At 35.5% G+C, this 19,395-nt stretch overlaps 1 protein-coding gene across 1 annotated transcript in view; it reads right to left on the reverse strand.

Moving 5' to 3' along the window:
- ush2a (Usher syndrome 2A (autosomal recessive, mild)) overlaps positions 1-19,395 on the reverse strand; it is a 387,586-nt gene that overhangs the window by 225,679 nt on the left and 142,512 nt on the right. The window contains exons 24-31 of the mRNA XM_034017082.3: positions 19,072-19,260; positions 18,561-18,691; positions 18,162-18,435; positions 16,917-17,120; positions 14,817-14,897; positions 10,058-10,243; positions 7,520-7,633; positions 1,654-1,815 (exon numbers count right to left, since the gene is read on the reverse strand). Coding sequence (XP_033872973.3) covers positions 1,654-1,815; positions 7,520-7,633; positions 10,058-10,243; positions 14,817-14,897; positions 16,917-17,120; positions 18,162-18,435; positions 18,561-18,691; positions 19,072-19,260 — 1,341 coding nt within the window. The remainder of the gene's footprint in view (positions 1-1,653; positions 1,816-7,519; positions 7,634-10,057; positions 10,244-14,816; positions 14,898-16,916; positions 17,121-18,161; positions 18,436-18,560; positions 18,692-19,071; positions 19,261-19,395) is intronic.

Consider the following 19,395-nt stretch of genomic DNA (forward strand, 5'->3'; position numbering starts at 1 on the left):
TTTTACACTTACAGGTACGCTATTTAAACAGTTGTAGCAACATGTTTATGACAGTTTATTTCCATCCTATTAGCAGTGACAACAACTTCCCCACCATTTCCTGGATTAAACTATTTGCATAAAATCAAGCACTCGGCAGTGCTGACAAGAAAAACAGATCACTAAGACGCCTTAGAAATGGATCAACAAGCATTATCTGGAGTTGTGTTACAAGAAATTACATCCCAGTGCATGGAAGCCCCACCGATTACTGTCAAACAAGCTATAATTTACAATATGGGCCATGAATGATGCGCTATTTTCCAATTGATTTCCTGCTATTGTTGGAAGAATTCTATTGATCTTATTTTACAGAATAAACAGATGAGTGCTTAAAGATCAGAGATATTTCCTTTTAGAAGCATCTGTTTCATACTTTTTTTTTTAACCTACATTTTGTTTTCCATGTATGTTTTCAAACCAGGCTATATTTCTTTAACCATCAGTCAATATCTTCTCAGTCCTACTAATTAATTAATTCCTACAAAGATGGTTTGTGTACATGGGGAAAAAAATATATCACCACCTCAGCTGAAAGCTACACTACACACAGATCTTCTTTATCTGTATTGTTACAGCCTAATATCTTTAAACTATTTATACCATGAACTATAAGGGTACCTAGATTGTGTTTTTTTTGTTTGTTTTGTTTTTTTTAAATCTTAGATAACCTACAATATCAGTATTTAGCACAAACTTCCATGTAATGTCCCTTACATGACTGATTTATTTGTTATGTAAATAGGTTCTCTAAAATAACCAAAGTATTCATAGCAATTATATTTTCTAAAACAAAAACACAGGGCATATGTCTCTATGTAATTCGAATATAGAGAATGTTATTGCATTTCAGCATTCTGCACTTAGAACCGAGATTCCTATGAGATCACACAGTAGGGTTTCACTGGCACAAGCTGCTTGATATCATAATACAGTGTCAATGGCTACACTAAACTGAAGAGAGTGTCTGCAGTGAAAAGTTAAAGAAAATATGCAGACTTGTTTAAGTTTGATAAAGAAATTAAACCAACTTCTAGTCTGAAATTTCTAGGAACATGCACTTTTAATTGTATTTATTTGCTTAAGCACATTAAAGGAATGAGAATGAAAATGAAAAGTCGATTGACATGCTATTTTATCTTATAAACATCTTACCCTGAGCTTGTTTTCAGAAAAGATTCCCTAGGTACGTTTTTATAACCTCTCATACTTTCAAGTGCTAATGGTTCTTTTTTTTTCCCCAGTGATATTTCCCCTCATGGTATATGCTCAGTCACGCTCTAACAGTGCAAAGTATGAATTCTGACATAAAAAAAAAGATAGAACGGTCACAGCTTAGATAGACAACTCATGTAAAATTGTACAAGCAGTGTAAAAATAAAAAAGGATAAGTCAGTCAGAGCAAGTATAAAGTGACTTTTCACTATCTATTGAGAAAGCTTAAGTTTTGAGTGGTGTGGGCAAAGTTTACCAAGCTACTTTTCCAAGTTTACCAAACAAAGTACAGTATGTGCATTAAACAGTTTGAACATTTAAAATCGATTTGCTCAGTTGGTCTTTGCAGATTTTATGAATACAATGATCATTGAATGATTATCCCTATGCTCCACGTACCAGTGATGTTGTATTGTGTCTGGTTCCCCTTGTAGATCAGCATGTTATCACTGTGCAAAGCGTATTCAGTGACAACACCATTGGGTTGATGTGGAACATCCCAGAACAAGGATAAAGAGTAAGGATGCGCATCAGCAGCAGGAGGCTCAACATCACTGGGAGCTAGTTTAAGGAAGATAAAAATACAGAACGGGTTATCTTCATGTACAAAATATTTAAGTTGCACTAACCAAAACATTTTTAACTGTAATTATCATTAATATATTCTCACAAGCCCCTTATCTCTATTCTTGTTTTAGACTTTATACTCTCTTTCGACACAGATTAAGCTATTTTTTCGTGTCACATAACCCAAAGTTTACTTTCAGGCCTACAGGCAATATGCTGGGGTCTTTTTACCTGAAACAGGAAGTGAATGGGGGAAGAAAAACACGTATTTCAATGAAAGTTAAAAAACTGGTTTCACAAACCCAAATCGATTAGCACACATATTACACTACCATACACAATGTAACATTAGGTTGTCTATAGTCCCTTTCACACTGGCATGCTCTACCTGGGTCAGAACCTACTGGGTCAGGACCCGGTGTCATGCGGGTCGGGTACGGGATTTCACACTGCGTTTGATAAAGCAGGGTTGACCCGGGTGACAGAGGCAAGTAAACAATACGTGTATCAATGCCCCAGAAGCAGCTTGCTACTGACGCTTCCATCCAAGCTTCTCTGGATTGAACCATCGGCCCAGATGTTGATTAGAGCAAATATTTCCACACCCCTAATGCAGTCTGGCTCATGCTGTGTCTCAATCAACACAAATATGGCTAAACAGAATAAAAAGAAATGTCCCTTACGGAAGTTAAACCTTCATGCAGCCATGGCTGTTTGTTATTGTGTCGGCTCACGAACAGCCGTCAAGCATTTTGTCTCGCTCAACCTGGGTCAAAACGTGTCAACCCACATCCTGAGGTGGGTCGCTGGGACCCGGGTCAACCCGGGTATGACCCAGGTACGTGGTTTCAAACTATGTGGGATTGTGACCCGGGTAGCCAGGACCCGGGTAGGAGTGACAGTGTGAAAGGGGCTTAAGAGCTAATCAGGGTCTTTGAAACCAAACCCCAGAATATATGTGCCTCACCACAGTCAAACTGAAGTGTGGAAAACAAAGGGATCAACAGTAAAACAATGTGTTCACAATAAAATGCTTCATAAATACTTAAACATTACACCTACAAAGGGGCTTGTGGGAAAAAGCTGTAATAAATATCTACACTTTTGGCATATACTGTAAATATAGTTAGAAAAATGTTGCACTCTAAGCATTATACCAATGCATCATATTATACTTTTAGATTTTATACCACCCTTTTGGTGCAAACTGTTAAAGAGCAGTTGCACTGCATTTTATGTCAAAAAATGAAGGAATTCTTAAGAGCTGTTACACCATGTAGTTTCTCCTGGGTCAAAACTAATTGGTGCACAATTTATATTCTGGAAAGATGACCTCAAGCATATTTTATATATGCACATGGACTAGTCAATCAGGAAATTATATAAGAGAGCTGCCTGTGAAACTCACTCTTCACATAATAGTATGTAAGCACATGATACATTATATATAGGCTTGCTACTATTCGATTTAAATATTTTTGCCAAATTGACAATTAATATCGACTTTTTTTTCTATCTATTTTTAAATTCATGCAGAGAATGGGTGAAATCGACCTTTATGCTTTAAAAAAACAGACTTTTTATGCCATTGAGAAATGTATCATTTAGAGAAACCCCGTTATCATATTCTACATGCAACAAAACCATGGTTACCAACATTCTAATTGAAATAACGTTTGGTCACAACGAAGCTATACCTTGTAGATATAGATCCTACACAAATTTAAAAAATGTCTCAAATAAACCGTAGAAAACGCAGCATATAAAGTGTATTACACAGACTTTTATAGCACACATTTACAAGTAAAAACAATATGCACAGAACAAAACATTAGAGAGTTGAACAGAACTAACTTGCACTTATTCCGAGCTCCGCCCCTTTCCTTAAGCACAGCTGGACTCACTGAGGCAAGGCAGACTGGCCGCAGAGACGTCTGCCGTTGATCAGGGTATTGTGCACAATACTCATTAAGTGTTTTCCTCTTGCGCCCCATTTTCAAATCAAACTAGTAACTGTCACCATATATACCTATAATAGCAAACGCTTACCTACACCTTAACTTCAAAGTAGGCGCTTTGAATGACAGGCTATAGCTGGCAAATGAAAGTGCACAGTTGGTCTGATGATTGAGTCATTTAAACGAATGAGAGCATTCTAGCACTGCTTCAGTCAACGAGATCTGTCAGGACAGGATGAAATGACTGATGGTGAAATTACACTTGCCTATTAAGGAAGCACAGATTTGACTGACAGCGACCCTTAGCCATTCACAGCGGAACGGAGACGGGACAGACAGAAAGTATAAAAACGAAATGAGACGAAATGATTTCTTAAATTATTATTTTTGTTAAGAAAAAATATAGCGAGTGGTTTTACTGACGTTTACCCTATATGAATTTATTTCAGTCAAACTCTTTTTGGGGGATTCAACGTTCAACGACCTTTACCGATTACAATCGAAAAGTAGCAAGCCTAATTATATATAACAAAGCAAATAATTCAAATTGTTATATATATATATATATATATATATATATATATATATATATATATTGAGAGACTCTCTATACAGCAAGGATAGTTTACGTGTTTTCAGGGTATTGACGCAGCAAAAGTAAAGCCAAAAGCACAATTTTTTACTTGCAATTTGTAGTTCACAACACTCTTAGGTGAAATGTAGAAAAAAAGTCAATACCTGCCATACAGTAAGAGAAATAAGTCGCCAAAGCAAGATGAAAATGTACTTCTACTTTTTCTCCCGATTTTTGTAGACCCCAGGCATTTTTATCCATGCATATGTATATTACAGGACATCCGAGTTTAATGACAATTAACTTGTTTTGTCAACATGGAAATATACTAGGGAACGCACTTATTGTGACGTCTATGTCATTTATATTAAATGACTTATTTCTGTTTTAAAATGGAACATTTGCCTGCAAAAAATGCCTTTTTAAAAAAAGAAAATTTAGTCTTCGTCAATGGTTTTTCCCCGGTTTTCTCCCCAATTTGGAATGCCTAATTATTGTTTTTATCCCAGTTCACTGCTGCAACCCCTCGCTGACTCGGGAAACAGAGGCTGAAAAACATGTCCTCTGAAACGTGTTCCTGCCAATCTGTCATTTTTCGCACTGTGGTTCCACAGCGAAGCCACCAGACCTAGTGACGGAGGACAACACAGATCTGAATGGCTCCACTGCAGATCCGCAGGCACCATATCAGCCACAGGGGTCGCTGGTGCGTGGTGAACCGTGGATTCCACTGCCAACCTAATCCCTCACTACCCGTGTGGCACTCGGTCAACTGTGCGCCGCCCCATAGGAACCCCAGCCACGGTCTGCAATGACATAGCCTGGATTCGAAACTGCGATCGCCAGGCTATAGGGCGCATCCAGCACTCCACGTGGAGCGCCTTTACTGGATGTGCCACTTGGGAGCCCCTATATCATTTTTAATATAATATTAATATAAAAAAGTGCTAGCATACATGGGATTCAAAACTATAACCTTCAGTTTGCAAGCGTGTCGTGTTACTGTCAGTGCTACATGATTAGTTGAGACCAGCAGTATTTTGAAAGATGAAGTCAGCCAGCTGAGAATTCTCTGGACTTTGTTATATTTTGGAGATTTTTCGAGTCATCATTTATCTTCATCATCATCATCATCCTGAGATTCTTATCTTGAGCTCTGAAAAATAGTGGTTTCCTGTCAGTGTAATGCTGATTGTGGTCCTATTGGCACAAGGAAGTACGGTTTCTTCTCGATACTTCTTGATGAGAGTAACGCTATTTGTGGTCCCCACTGGACGAAAAGAAACATTCATTTCTGAGAATTAGCTATGCTGAAGGATAGCCTATGTATTTGGTAAAAGTAAAACATAAATAAATAAATACATCATGCCGTTACTTAGCATGGGAAGTGGGAGTGAGTGAATGAGTGGGGAGAATGTGTGCTGCTGTTTTTGGGGGTTGCGGAGCACGGATGTGACTCGTTGATGAGCCGGACAGTGACAGGAAATGATGGGAGGTTATATAATAAGGGGGTGCATGACCCTGGGGACTGGAGACAGTCCAGCGTGAACTTGAATGAGAAACTATGGGTGCGACTGAGCAAGCGTGTGAGCTGTGACCGGAGTGAATATGCAGTGAAAGTGCCAAGACTAAAATGTAGGGTTATTATTTTGGTCCTGTGAACTCAGGCCCCTGACAGGGATTCTCTGTAGTTTCAAATAAAACAAACATTTTGAGAATTCAACACCGTCTCCCTGAGTACTACTTCCTAAACATGAAACGTTACAATATACTAAATCAAAGCTTATTATGATAGTTTGAAAAATCAGATGAAACATTTCAATACAAGCTGGATAATACATAATCATTATTTACAAAATCTTGTTTGTCTCGTTGCTTGTTAAAAATTGTAACTTTACTGCTATATTACTTGCAAATGTTGTAAAATGGAAGGACAAACTAACTTGGCTTGTGTTTTTTGGGCACAATAAAAACGGATCGTACTTGCATCAAAAACACAAGCCAAGTTAGTAGAAACAATTGGAGCAACCTTGACCCCATCGGTTTTACATTTGTGCCTACTTGCTTTGTGCTGGGCAAGGTTGCCCCAACGGTTTCGTGAAACTTGGCTTGTGTTTTTGATATCGCCACTTTAATTGCTGGGCACTTTTGATAACTTCATGTTTTATCACATTTCCAATGTGTTTTTGTTACATTATATATATATATATATATATATATATATATATATATATATATATATATATATATATATATACATATATATATATATATATATATATATAATATTTTATTATTGTTATTGAAATCCAAAGGGAATATTTTCTTCTGAGAAAAAGTGGGCTACCATACAAATATGATACTTAATAAAAGTGTAGTATTAAATGCATTGTTATCCCTTATCTCTCCAAATATTAGTTATGCAATTATGTTATTCACAAAGGCGGCTGGGATATAGATTTTTGAATAGCACTGCACACAAGGTTACTAAAATATTCCTCTTCTTTTTCCTTAAAAATGGAATTGTCACAACTGACTAATCTCTTACTATTTGTTATTGCATTGTTGAGATCATTTTAGTCATTAAATCAACAGAGAACTCAGGTACATATCATGCCAGCAGGTTTCCTGGATATAAAGTTTAAATGACAAAGCGAATAAACAAATGAACTGAAAGCTCTATTGCCACATTGAGTGTTTTTAGACATCAGATAACTGCTAGTATCTTTAAAACAGCCTTCAGCTGTTCAAAAAACTATGGAAATCAAGTGTTTGATTCTCAATTTCATACTTTGCTATACAATCAATTCTTTTTAGCCAGACTGTCTCTAGATTTACTTCTGTGGCATAGTAAAATGAAGAAGCTTTCATTAATCTTTCAGATGCCTCGTATTAATGACAAGACTCTTGCATGAACAATGTAACAGCAATTAAAAAGTCCATTAATCTGCATTACAGCTATTAAAGATGCATGTCATTAAAGGGTATAGAGTTTGATTCATTTTCGCACCCCCCAAAAAATGAAGCAATTACACTCTGGCAATGCACTTTGTCATCAAATTAGTTTGGAGTTTTCCAGCAAATGGCTCTGCACCATTTTAGCTCTTCTCCGATTTTATTATTCATCATAGAAATGTGTGAGTCAAGACCTTCTAAATTACTTTACCCTCTTGCGGTGTGCTGATGTTCCATGCGTTCAAGCTTTCAGTACAGCCAGCTAGAGTGCAAGCCGTTAGGGTAATGCTATAGTTTGTAAAAGGAACCAGGCCAGTTAAATTGCCTGCAACAGAAGAAAAGGCAAGTGTCATTCTATTTTTCATATTTCATACATGTTTTAAAACTGTGCTGAATCTAATGTAACGACTTCTCAAACATAGCATAATATAACTATCCATTGTGATAATGGGTTTAAATTAAAAAGATCTTTATTATCAAATTGTAATATCTCCTATTAATCAAAGAAATGAAAGTGATCCAGGCTGGATATGGAATATGGGACACTAATGATGTTATTTAATAGTGATAGAACGGAGACAGTAGGTCAGGCTGTTTTTAGAGCTACCGGTTACCTTTTTTTGTCCAATAGTTATTTTCAGTACTAACAAATTTGGTTTATTTTACATCTTTCACATTTAATGACCAATAATATATAGTATTACTGCAGTATTTATCTATAACTCTTAAGAATGCTTTTTTTTATGTCAACCAGATGGACTGTAACTATAAGTAAATGTAACTGTAGGGTGAAATTAGAAAATCAGAAGGATTTACAAACACCTTTAAGAATTGAAATGTTTAAGGTGTAAGGCTTATATTATGCCTTTTTATTTTACTCATAAATAAGTTTACATTTATACTCTAGCATCTAATGATTAACAGAAGAACCTCTGGCAATGAGTAGTATACCAGTAATCCAATTGTTTAAAAGGGTAATGGTGGAGTTACGGTCTGCCCTTTATTTATTTCTTTATTTGTTTACAAACAACAATAAGCTGAAAATGCAATTTAGTTCAGATCACACAGAACATGTCAATCAATTTGAAATATGTATTTATTTTTTATGTATTTATTTATTACACAAACAAATACTTATTATAGCAAGTGTTTGAGTGACTCTTTGGCTAGCTTCCACTGAAATCTGTTCTCCTTCATTATGTTAATCTGTGGGCGGAAAGATTCCTGTCATCTTCAAGTAGCTTACAGAGAAGGTAAACACCTTGGCCTGTCTATAATTGGCCAGGTGTCTGTATCTGTGTCCCCCAGCTTTTAATTCAATTAAAGCACTGGCTGCTCTGCTCTCATTACCCACTCATTTTCTTTCAGATTTTATATCTCGCTGTAAAATTTACATTTTGTGTCATGCATATCGTAAATTAAATTCTCAACGCTACACTGCTAACATAGAGCAAGACAAGTTATCTTTATATGAACATTCAAAGGTGCTTCAATCACTTAGAATTAGCATTTCTTGCTGCTTCCTCAAGTACATGACTCTGAAACCAGCTAAATTAGAAATTGTTCTGTCAGTAAACTGTATTATTGCCATTCACATTTGAAATCTATATTACTTGTACAGTAATATTGAGTCCTACAGTTTTTACAAGTTAAAAGAGACATTGTGTTAAGCCTAATGTAACAAAAACAACATGACATTATTTTGTTGCACCATTAGTTATAGCACTGCTTTCCTATTTACCAGTTGAGCAGAATGTTTTGCTCTATTGAACTACTGAAGTCAGTTTTCTGATTTTACAAATGGTGGGGTCAAGTCAATTGATATAAATGGTGTCTTGTTTAAATATTGTCATTAATTGAATAATTAATAATGAGTACATGGCTATGAAAATGAAACATCCAAGAGTGAATTTTAGCCTCTTTTAGCATTTCTGCCTGTAAAAATTTAATATTTTAATGATTTATATGATGCTGTCTAGATTAACAGACTCCATATTATTATTATTATTATTATTAGTAGTAGTAGTAGTAGTAGTAGTAGTAGTAGTAGTCGTAGTAGTAGTAGTAATAATAATAATAATAATAATAATAATAAATAATAATAATAATAATAAATAATAAAAAGAACTGTGCATAATAATTGAGTTTCTGGTGACACTCATAAATCCCTTGAGTACACCAAAACTGTACACATAAGGTTGTAATTCCATTGACAGAAGTACAGCCATACAGTATATGTACAGGTTTGGTGTATATTATTTGTTATAATACATGGTGACAGAACATCCCACAGAGTGTATGTAATGTTTTAATACATTTATGTCGCTTATTGCACTTCTACTCTTCAACACATTTCTCCCACTCTTCAGTACACTGTTTTCTTTTGTGGTACTGACAGTGTTTTGTTGTGTTCATGTACTGGTGGTAGAGTTTGTTTTTAAAAATGGGGGCCAACAGTTTTTATACAAGGACAATCTTATTAAATACGGGTCTCATGCCACCACCTAATCTTATTATACACAGCTCTCTCGCCACCACCATATATAATAAGACTGTGAAACACCAAAGTTTATAGGAAAATGATCGTTCACCATGTATAATAATAATAATAATAATAATAATAATAATAATAATAATGCTCCACAGTTACTACAAAATGATAAAGGGTTAAGACAAGAAAAAAGTGTATTCAATAAGCAAGACTGCCAAAAGTCTAGCCCGGTTCCACCTTTCAACCTCTGGATTTTACCTGTTAGGGTGTGAGTGCTGGTGAATTCTGCCGTGATTGGTGGCATACTGGGACTGTCCTCATTGTACGCTTTCAAAACGTACTTCTCAATTACACCTCTGACCCCAGCAGGCTCGTCCCAGCTCACCTCCACGCTGTAACCATTTACACTGTGAACCCTTGAGGGAGTCGGCACACTTTGTGGAACTGTGTAGGATAAAAATAAGAGAGAGAGAGAGAGAGAGAGAGAGAGAGAGAGAGAGAGTGTCAGCCCCAAGTAAAGCACCACACATATTCTTCACTTTTAATAGATGTAGTAAATCATATCTAACCATTAGCATAAATACAATTTATTAGAGTTGTAACTTTTTCAGCACTGATTTCATATGACTGTACATCTTCTACCACTCATTCCAGACTATATTTCAAAACGATCAAGAATTACACATCTTTCTGGAGTAGGTTAGTCCTGTAAGAAACATTAATTGTGGTGTCAAATGAATGTATAGATATTGTATTTTATTTTTTTACATTTGCTACTAAAAACAAAACAAAAATCTTAAATACTTTGTACAATTTTTTTTTCAAAACTATCATCAGAAAAATAACAAACAGACTTATGTTTAAAAAATAAAAAATAAAAAATTAAATAATAACATAAATAATTAACAGTAATAAAGAACGATACATATTTTTATTTTATTACGTCACTTTTGTATAGCAAATAAACAATTCGACCACGTTTTCCCAACATTCAATTAATTTATGGAGTTTTAAATATACATGTGTTTCTTTAATATTTTAAATGTGGCTACATAAAAATTAGATTTTTAAAGGCAAATATGTTTCATCCCAGTATGCTCAACATAAACAACATACATCTAAGACAAAGGAAAATACTGTAAAACACTCTTGCATGTGGAAAAGATTTCATATAACCTTTATCCAATGAATAGGTGCATTTACAAAGAGAACACCTCTGGCCAGTTCCAACTTCATTACAGATGACTGCACCAGGGACAGTAAGGCCAGGCCCAAGGAACTCTATGGCAGGATGATTTATGGTGAGTTCACAGAAAATGCATGTGGACTCTGGAGTGACTCTGTGAAGAACCCCATGGTTTTCCCTCTCCTTAATACCATTTTCCAGTCGTAATTGTTCAGGGCAGCTAACCAAACCAAGCACATATTCAGATGAGTTATTCCTTTCTAAATGTAGTGCATTTAATATGATACAGCAGCACCCCTGAGTCTTGGTGACACATTTAAACTGCCCCCCACCCTCCAGTGACTGGCACAGTTTACAGTGTGGCTCTCAGGGTGCAATATTTGAGCAAATCCCTTGTCAAGGACGACTATGTTTTTTTTTTCTTCCTTGCTGCATGCTTCCTTTTCTGTACATAGGTATTTTATTACAATGGAAAAAAAAAACAATATTTTTCTAACCACAACATATTATATATTTTATTAATCCATTTTTATCATCAATGTGGATTGTTTGCTTCTGGTGTTGGAGCAAAAGCTTGGGCAGTGGCCCAGAAACAGAAATCAGCAAAAGACCAGCTCTGGTTTGAATTTCAGTGTGCTATATTCTCAGTTACAGGTATGTACTGCCCAGTACAATAGAAAACTACTGTTGAATGATGACTAATAGGGTAGACCTGAAAACATACATATACATAGGGCTTAAACTTTTCAGTTTTTATTTTCCATATCTCTACCTCTCTTTAAATGTTATTTAGTAGTTGTTAAGCTGTCTCTGCATCCTAACAAAGAAAAAACTACTAATTAAAGACTGGGTTTAATTTTTTTCTTTGCTACAAATCAAGGAGATTTTAAATGATGGACTTGCTATCAGTGTACACTCAGTACTGGGTATTTTATGCTGAAAAGAACATCTGTCAGGACAACTCTTAAATGAATGAAAATAACAAAAGCACAACGATAAACTAGACAACTGCAAGAATGAAATGCAATTAGGATCAGAAATTAGCAATTAGCGTAATTTGTCATGTCTGTTTGAAATAAAAATTAAGCGAAACAGAATTAGGCTTAGTCAAGATATGAAGGTAAAAACAAGTGACATTGTTTTGTAATGAACAGCTTTTCTGAGCTTAATTAGGAAACAGAATAGGCTCAAAATAAGTTTAAAAGGGACGTCACGTGATCAAAAATAAAACCTGAAAACTTCAAGCCCTACACACACACACTATATATATATATATATATATATATATATATATATATATATATATATATATATATATATACACATACACACTACCGGTCAAAGGTTTTATAACACCCCCATTTTTCCAGTTTTTATTGAAATTTAAGCAGTTCAAGTCCAGTGAATAACCTGAAATGGTACAAAGGTAAGCGGTAAACTGCCAGAGGTTAAAAAAAAAAAGTTTAGGTTACCAAAAACTGAAAAATAATGTACATTTCAGAGTTATACAAAAAGGCCTTTTTCAGGGAACAAGTAATGGGTTAACAACTTACAGCTGTTATGCAGCAATGGAAGTAAATTAAGCCTTGAAAGTTGATGCTAACAATTCCTACAGGTGTCCCAACTTTTGTTGATTACTTACAAACCCTCTGTCTGTATAAAAGCAGTGTTGGAACAGACTGTGTTACTACACCCTCTTAAGCATTATTTGGACAGTATTGTACTGCAGGAAGTAGTATATTGCTCTCATAATGGCGAGAAAAAGGCAATTAACAAAGGAAGACAGACAGACCATTATAACCCTTAAAAGTGTAGGTCTTTCCTTTAGAGAAATTGCAAAGAAAGCCAAGGTGTCAGTGAGTACAGTTTCCTACACCATTTAAAGGCACTTGGAAACTGGAGGAAACTCTGACAGGAAGAGGTCTGGCAGACCCAAAGCCACAACAGAATCAGAAGACAAGTTTCTGAGAGTCAACAGCTTGCGTGATAGGCGGCTCACAGGACAACAGCTTCAAGCACAGCTTAACACTGGTCGAAGTAAGCAAGTCTCAGTTTCAACTGTGAAGAGAAGACTTCGAGCTGCAGGTTTGACAGGTCGAGTGGCAGTAAGAAAGCCATTGCTAAGATGGCAAAATAAGAAAAAGAGGCTTGCCTGGGCCATGAAGCACCGCCAGTGGACTACTGAAGACTGGAAGAAGATCTTATGGACCGATGAATCAAAATTTGAAATCTTCGGTTCATCACGCAGGGTTTTTGTACGCCGTCGAGTAGGCGAAAGGATGGTTCCTCGGTGTGTGACACCAACTGTCAAACATGGAGGAGGAAGCGTGATGGTCTGGGGCTCTTTTGCTGGATCCAGAGTCGGCGACTTGCACAGAGTGAGTGGCACCCTGAACCAAAACTGCTACCACAGCATTTTGCAGCGCCATGCAATACCCTCTGGTATACGCCTAGTTGGTCAGGGGTTCATCCTACAGCAAGATAATGACCCAAAACATACCTCCAGGCTATGTCAGAACTACCTTAGAAGAAAAGAACAAGACGGTAGGCTTCAAATCATGGAATGGCCAGCACAGTCTCAAGACTTAAACCCCATCGAGCTGGTTTGGGATGAACTGGACAGAAGGGTGAAAGCAAAGCAACCTACAAGTGCAACACATTTGTGGGAACTTCTGCAACAGTGTTGGGAAGAACTTTCCGAACAATATTTGATTTCCATTGTAGAAAGAATGCCACGAGTGTGTTCGGCTGTTATATCTGCAAAAGATGGCTACTTTGAGTCAAAAATTTAGATTAAATTTTGTTAAACAAAACGATTCCATGATTTATTTTTTATCTCCAATTGTTTATTTGTTCTATGCTTTAATTTCAGAGTACATTGAGACATTAAACTGCGTAAATTTCAATAAAAACTGGAAAAATTTAGGTGTTCTAAAACTTTTGACCGGTAGTGTATATATATATATATATATATATATATATATATATATATATATATATATATATATATATATATATATATATATACGCATTCCAAAAAGCAAGAAAACCCATTTGTTTGTTTTAATACATTTTATGCTTGTTAATAAAATGAAAACAAACTCTGGACCACAAGGAAACAAGGTTTGATTAATCATTTACAATAAGTTTTTGGTTTTTGTGAACTGACAAAGACAATCATTATATAAAAAAAAAAAGTTTGAGAAGCTATACAATAATTTAGCTTTTGAGGTTTTTTGTTTTGTTTTGGATCTTATTTTGGAATCAAGCTTACACATTTTAAAATCCAAGGAAGGAATGACTAGATGAAATTCACTCTTACAAATTATGCCTACAAGCAGATTTAAGGAAAGTAGTGTAATACAGTTGTTTAATTTAGGTTTCAACATACAATTGGGCAAAAGATACAGTATAAAGAAGCTAAGAGATCAACTCAGTTTCCTTTAACCTTTTGCACCCTGTACAAACACCTTCACATCTATACTGTATGTTGAGACACTAACAAAGTATCAGTGCAAATGTTATGGTATCTTTAGAGAAAAAAAAAATCTAAACATTTAAGTACCTTCAACAAAGCCGACAAAAATGATTTATTTTATAGAACTGGCTACTCCATTTATATTAAACTGCTCATTTTTGGACTCCAACACAACAAAACCTGATAAGATATCGGAGATGGGATCTCATCTTGTTTGACACTTACATTCATTGTTCTGATAAGGATAAAATGAGACTTTTGTAAACTGTGACACAAACTAATATGTGTTGTTCTCTGCTTACACAGTACAAGAGTTTCAATGCAAGAGAGACAGGGGAAAAAAAGATGTTTACCAGCTTCTCTTGTGCGGCCTCGCTCCCATGGGCTGGATGTTGATCCACCGTCATTCGAGGCAACAACCCTGTATAAGTATTCTAACAGTAGATAGAGACAAATCAATTAAAACCTGGGATTGAAAGTCAAATCAGCTTGAGAGCATTATCTCCATCAGGCTTGAGAGAGTACAGCTATCTAGACACATGTGGTTACTTAGTGATTGTAGCTCACAAAATAATTTCATAAATCTTTCATTTGTTCTACTGCTCTAAAAGTTTTGAAAATACAAATAGTAAACATGTGTACAGACATGCTTTCAGCTAGGATCATGGTTCAACTCTAAAGATACTACTGAGGTGAAATGACCTTGTGTAAGGCATGGAAACTGAGAAATTTCTTTAACATAGTGTACTACCAGATATTATGCTTCAAAATTGCTACAATTACTAAAAACTACTGCTTACCATAACATATTTCTTTCAACATTGCACATCTGAGATCTATATAACTAATGGAAGTGCAAAACTAGTAAGATTATAGGTGATTATGTTTAAGCTACAATCACTTCAACATATACAGTAGTCTCCGCGTACAGGAACACCTTTTAAGAGAACACTTTGTCTAAGAGAACACCCTTGTGGTGAAACAAATTTTTCCCACTGTAAATATGTTGCTTAAAGAAACAGGAACATCACTTAAAAGAACACCTTTTTGGCACCATTAGCGATTTGTTCACAAATGGTACAGTACTGTTTTGTAACCTGATAACTCATCTTCATCAAACTTAAATTCAAATGGTTTATTCAATCTTTTAAAATGTGACTTGTCATTGCAAGAGTGTCTTGAGGCACACTTATTGGTCTGTTCAATCTTTCCAGAATCGCCATCATATTATTGCCTCATTTTGTATTCTGATTTCCACGAGTGCACCTCATCACTACAAAATGGCATGTAAACAAACGCTGAAACACGCCGCTGTTTCTCTTGCTACAAAAAGTTGGAAAGTGTTCGAGTTCCTGAAAAAAACCTGAATCAGACACAAGTCACCAAGAAATTTGGTGTTTTCCATTCTGGTGAGTTGCTTTACCATTCTGTTAAATAATTTTGTGCATGTCTTGAATATTGCTCCTTTACAGGTATTCATAATTAATCTACAGCTGCTGCATTTTTTAATGTGTGTAGCAGTGCTGTGTTAATTTAGTTTGACAGTTAGTTTATTAATGTTAGTTTGTCTACCTTATTATTACATTTTATTAACATATATTTGTCATTTGCCTATTGCTTTTCTCTTATTTAGCCTGTTCATTGCATATGCTGTGTCATGACAAGTAACACATTTATTTATTTATTGATTCATATTGTATCTGGTGGTCAACTCCATCTTAGAGAACACTTCGACTAAAAGAACACTTTGCTTGCTCCCCAAGGGGTGTTCTCTTAGCCGGAGATGACTGGATCACAGAGTGGCATATTAATACAGGTATTTAAGCCACACATTCATTGTTACTTATTTGCAACACACAGCTCAGCTGTTTTTTTTTTTTGTTTTTTTTTTTCCAATGTCAATTGAATTCATCTGCATGATACTGTTATGAACAAGGATGTGAAGAAAATTCAGATTTTTTAAAGAGAAAAAAATGCAAATTCACTTAAAAAAAAAAAAAAGTGCATTTACAAGATTGGACCACCAGATGGTCTGGCATCCAGTACTATACAAATCCACTTAGTATTAAACAATAAACAATAACAACCTAAAGAGGAAGTGAAGTAAGCAACAATACTAAGTCTATTACACATTCTTACAAGTGTTAGCAGTTATTATTTCAAATCGAAAACATATTTTTTATGGCTAGAATGGGGTAAAAAATATAAGGTAAAAGGTTGAACTTCTTTGTTCCAGGTAATCCTAACACTTGCTTGTGTTACAGCGTACTGTATGTACTGCATAAGCCCATTTTCTATAATAATGCACCAGCAAACTACATATATGTTTGTGTGTGTTTTAAGCTATCTGTGTAGATAATGTATTGTGAATAAAAGAAAACGTGATAGTACTTGGTGAGTCTTGGGCACAAGGATATTGTAAGTCAACACCCTTTACCCATATTGTTTTTTACCAGAAAAGGTCTGTAAATGATGATCCTGCACACTTTGATCCTCCCCCACATACACAAGAATGGAGTCATTTCCCCTGCAGTTAACAGTCGTGTCAGTTGACAGGCATCCATCCAGATTGACTCCGACAGCATTGCTGGACACAGCCGCCAAGTTTACGACAGCACCTTGTGTAAATTTAACATCCTTTATACAACCACCAAAACCTGGCAAGTAATAAAGAATGAATGTCACGTATTAGGCTTCAATCATTTTGAAAATCAGTTGAATTACACTCTACTAGAATTAGAACATTCCTTTCCAAGGTACAGCTAAACCAGAAAATGTATAATACGCAATACAATACAATTCACATAGCACCTTACATCCCAAGGATCCAAAAGAGCTTTACATAAAAAAAAAAAAAACTAAAAAAACTACTATTAAACCATTAAATGAAAAACAGTCTAATACAAAGTGTAATACAATGTAAATCTGAAAAGCGACAGAAAATGTGGCTTTAATTATACAACTAGAAAAAACTAAGATAAAAAGCTAGTTTGTAAAAATAGAACAATGAAAAAAGTCTAATACAAAAATGTCATAAAAAATAAACAGGCCAAAAAAATATAAGCAATTTGTCCTACACCTATTATTTGTGAGTGATTAGCTAGGTTTCATTTTTATATTTGTGTGTTTACTACAGTTTCCAATAAAACTAAAAGTAAGTTTTGGTAAGCAAACCATAACACTGAAAAGTTTGTTTACCTAAATGTCTAGTACTTATGACAATTTTAGGATGAAAAGCCAAGAGATTGTAGGGAAAAAACTAAAAAGTATGCATGAATGAACTCTTATTAGATAAAAAAAAAAAAAACTAGATTGAAACTGTGTAAAACAAAGTTTGATGTATACAAATGTCAGTATGACAAATGCCTTTGTTTTAATTCCAGTTATGCCAGCTCAAGCCGATTGTTTTTATGTTATGGCTGTGCACTCACACTACTGAAATGAACAAAAACTACGAACTATGACCTACAATACATAAGGGAGAGAAATACAAATCTCCTCAACTGAGTCTAGAACAGATGGAGGGCGAGGGGTTATCAAGGGGTTGACTGTAATCCACCCACATAGACAGGAAGGACAGCCTTAAATTACTCCATGGCCGTAGATGGCTTGTTAATGCAATGATATAATTAAACTGAAAATCCATAGAAAATAGCTCAAACTCGTTACAAAAAACATTACATTTTAGCCCCACTTACCTTGCTGTAGGCCAAGTCCTCTGAAGGAGCTCTGCGTCTCAGCAGGGATTCCTCCAAGATAAATTGGAGAGTTTATATTCAGCTTCTCTGCCACAGTCCCTGATACTTGCTCTGTAAGTTTATTCATACTGGCTGTGGCGACTGAACCCTGCTTTCTCAGGGTAACCCTGTTCCAGCTCCCCTCACAGTAAGACAAACCAAGCCATAGGTCAACCCGGGTGAAATCCTGACTTGTTTTGAACATAAAGCTCAGAGTTCCACTCCTCAGTTCCGCCTTAGAAAAAACAATAGGAATATTTTAAACATGCCCATTACCACATTGAAGTAGGGTTTGTCTAAACCAAAAAATAATAATCAAAACCTAAACTTGATATGTATATATCTTTTTGTTTTACTTACAGCAAGGTAGACAAGCTCTTCCTTGTTAAATGCAAAAAGGAGTAATCCATTTAGTTGGTCTGTTCTGAATTCAAATGAAATTTCGAATTCCGTACCACCAGAAAAAACAAATGAATGAAGTTCAAGAAATCCTGGAAAGATGCAAAATGAAAACATTAAATAAAACAAATATAATTATAATTAAAACCACAGCTTTCATTGATCACAGTACAGCATATACTGTATACTGTATATTGTACAGGGTGAACATAAAGTATCTAGGCCACTTTACCATGCTAAAGAGATATACAGAATGCATTGATCATGAATATACAACTTGCAGAGGCACTATAAAGTAAAATGCAATAGGTAGCGCATGTGGCTTGAAGGTGCACCACTAGTATGGTCAGTATGATATAGAAATAGGCTCTTACTCCATCCACAAGAGCAAAACAATGACAAGAAAATACTTCTCATCATATGTTCTCCATCTTTTCTATACCTGTAAATACAGATAACATATCAGTATTACCTTGTCCAAGAAAATGTGCTCCTTCCATTAACTTTTTGGGGCATCCCTCCCAGCTGTGATAAATACCGGCTTTCTCTTCAGCTTGCTCCCAATCCAGCAGCTCCCACACTTCACTGGGGGTATCACTTTTCTTTACGTACACATCACTGATGCAACCCAAAAAGCCTCTTTCAACTAATTTTGCATCCCCTATAGCACAGAGAATCACTATCAGTATCAAGATTCAATTCAAATCTTACACATAGCCTACAATGAAACCTGAATGAACCAGTCATGAACTGTCATTTGCAGTACTTGTAATTTAAAAAAAAAAGCCTTTCTGGG

The sequence above is a fragment of the Acipenser ruthenus genome, chromosome 6, assembly GCF_902713425.1.
Source record: "Acipenser ruthenus chromosome 6, fAciRut3.2 maternal haplotype, whole genome shotgun sequence".
NCBI lineage: Eukaryota > Metazoa > Chordata > Actinopteri > Acipenseriformes > Acipenseridae > Acipenser > Acipenser ruthenus.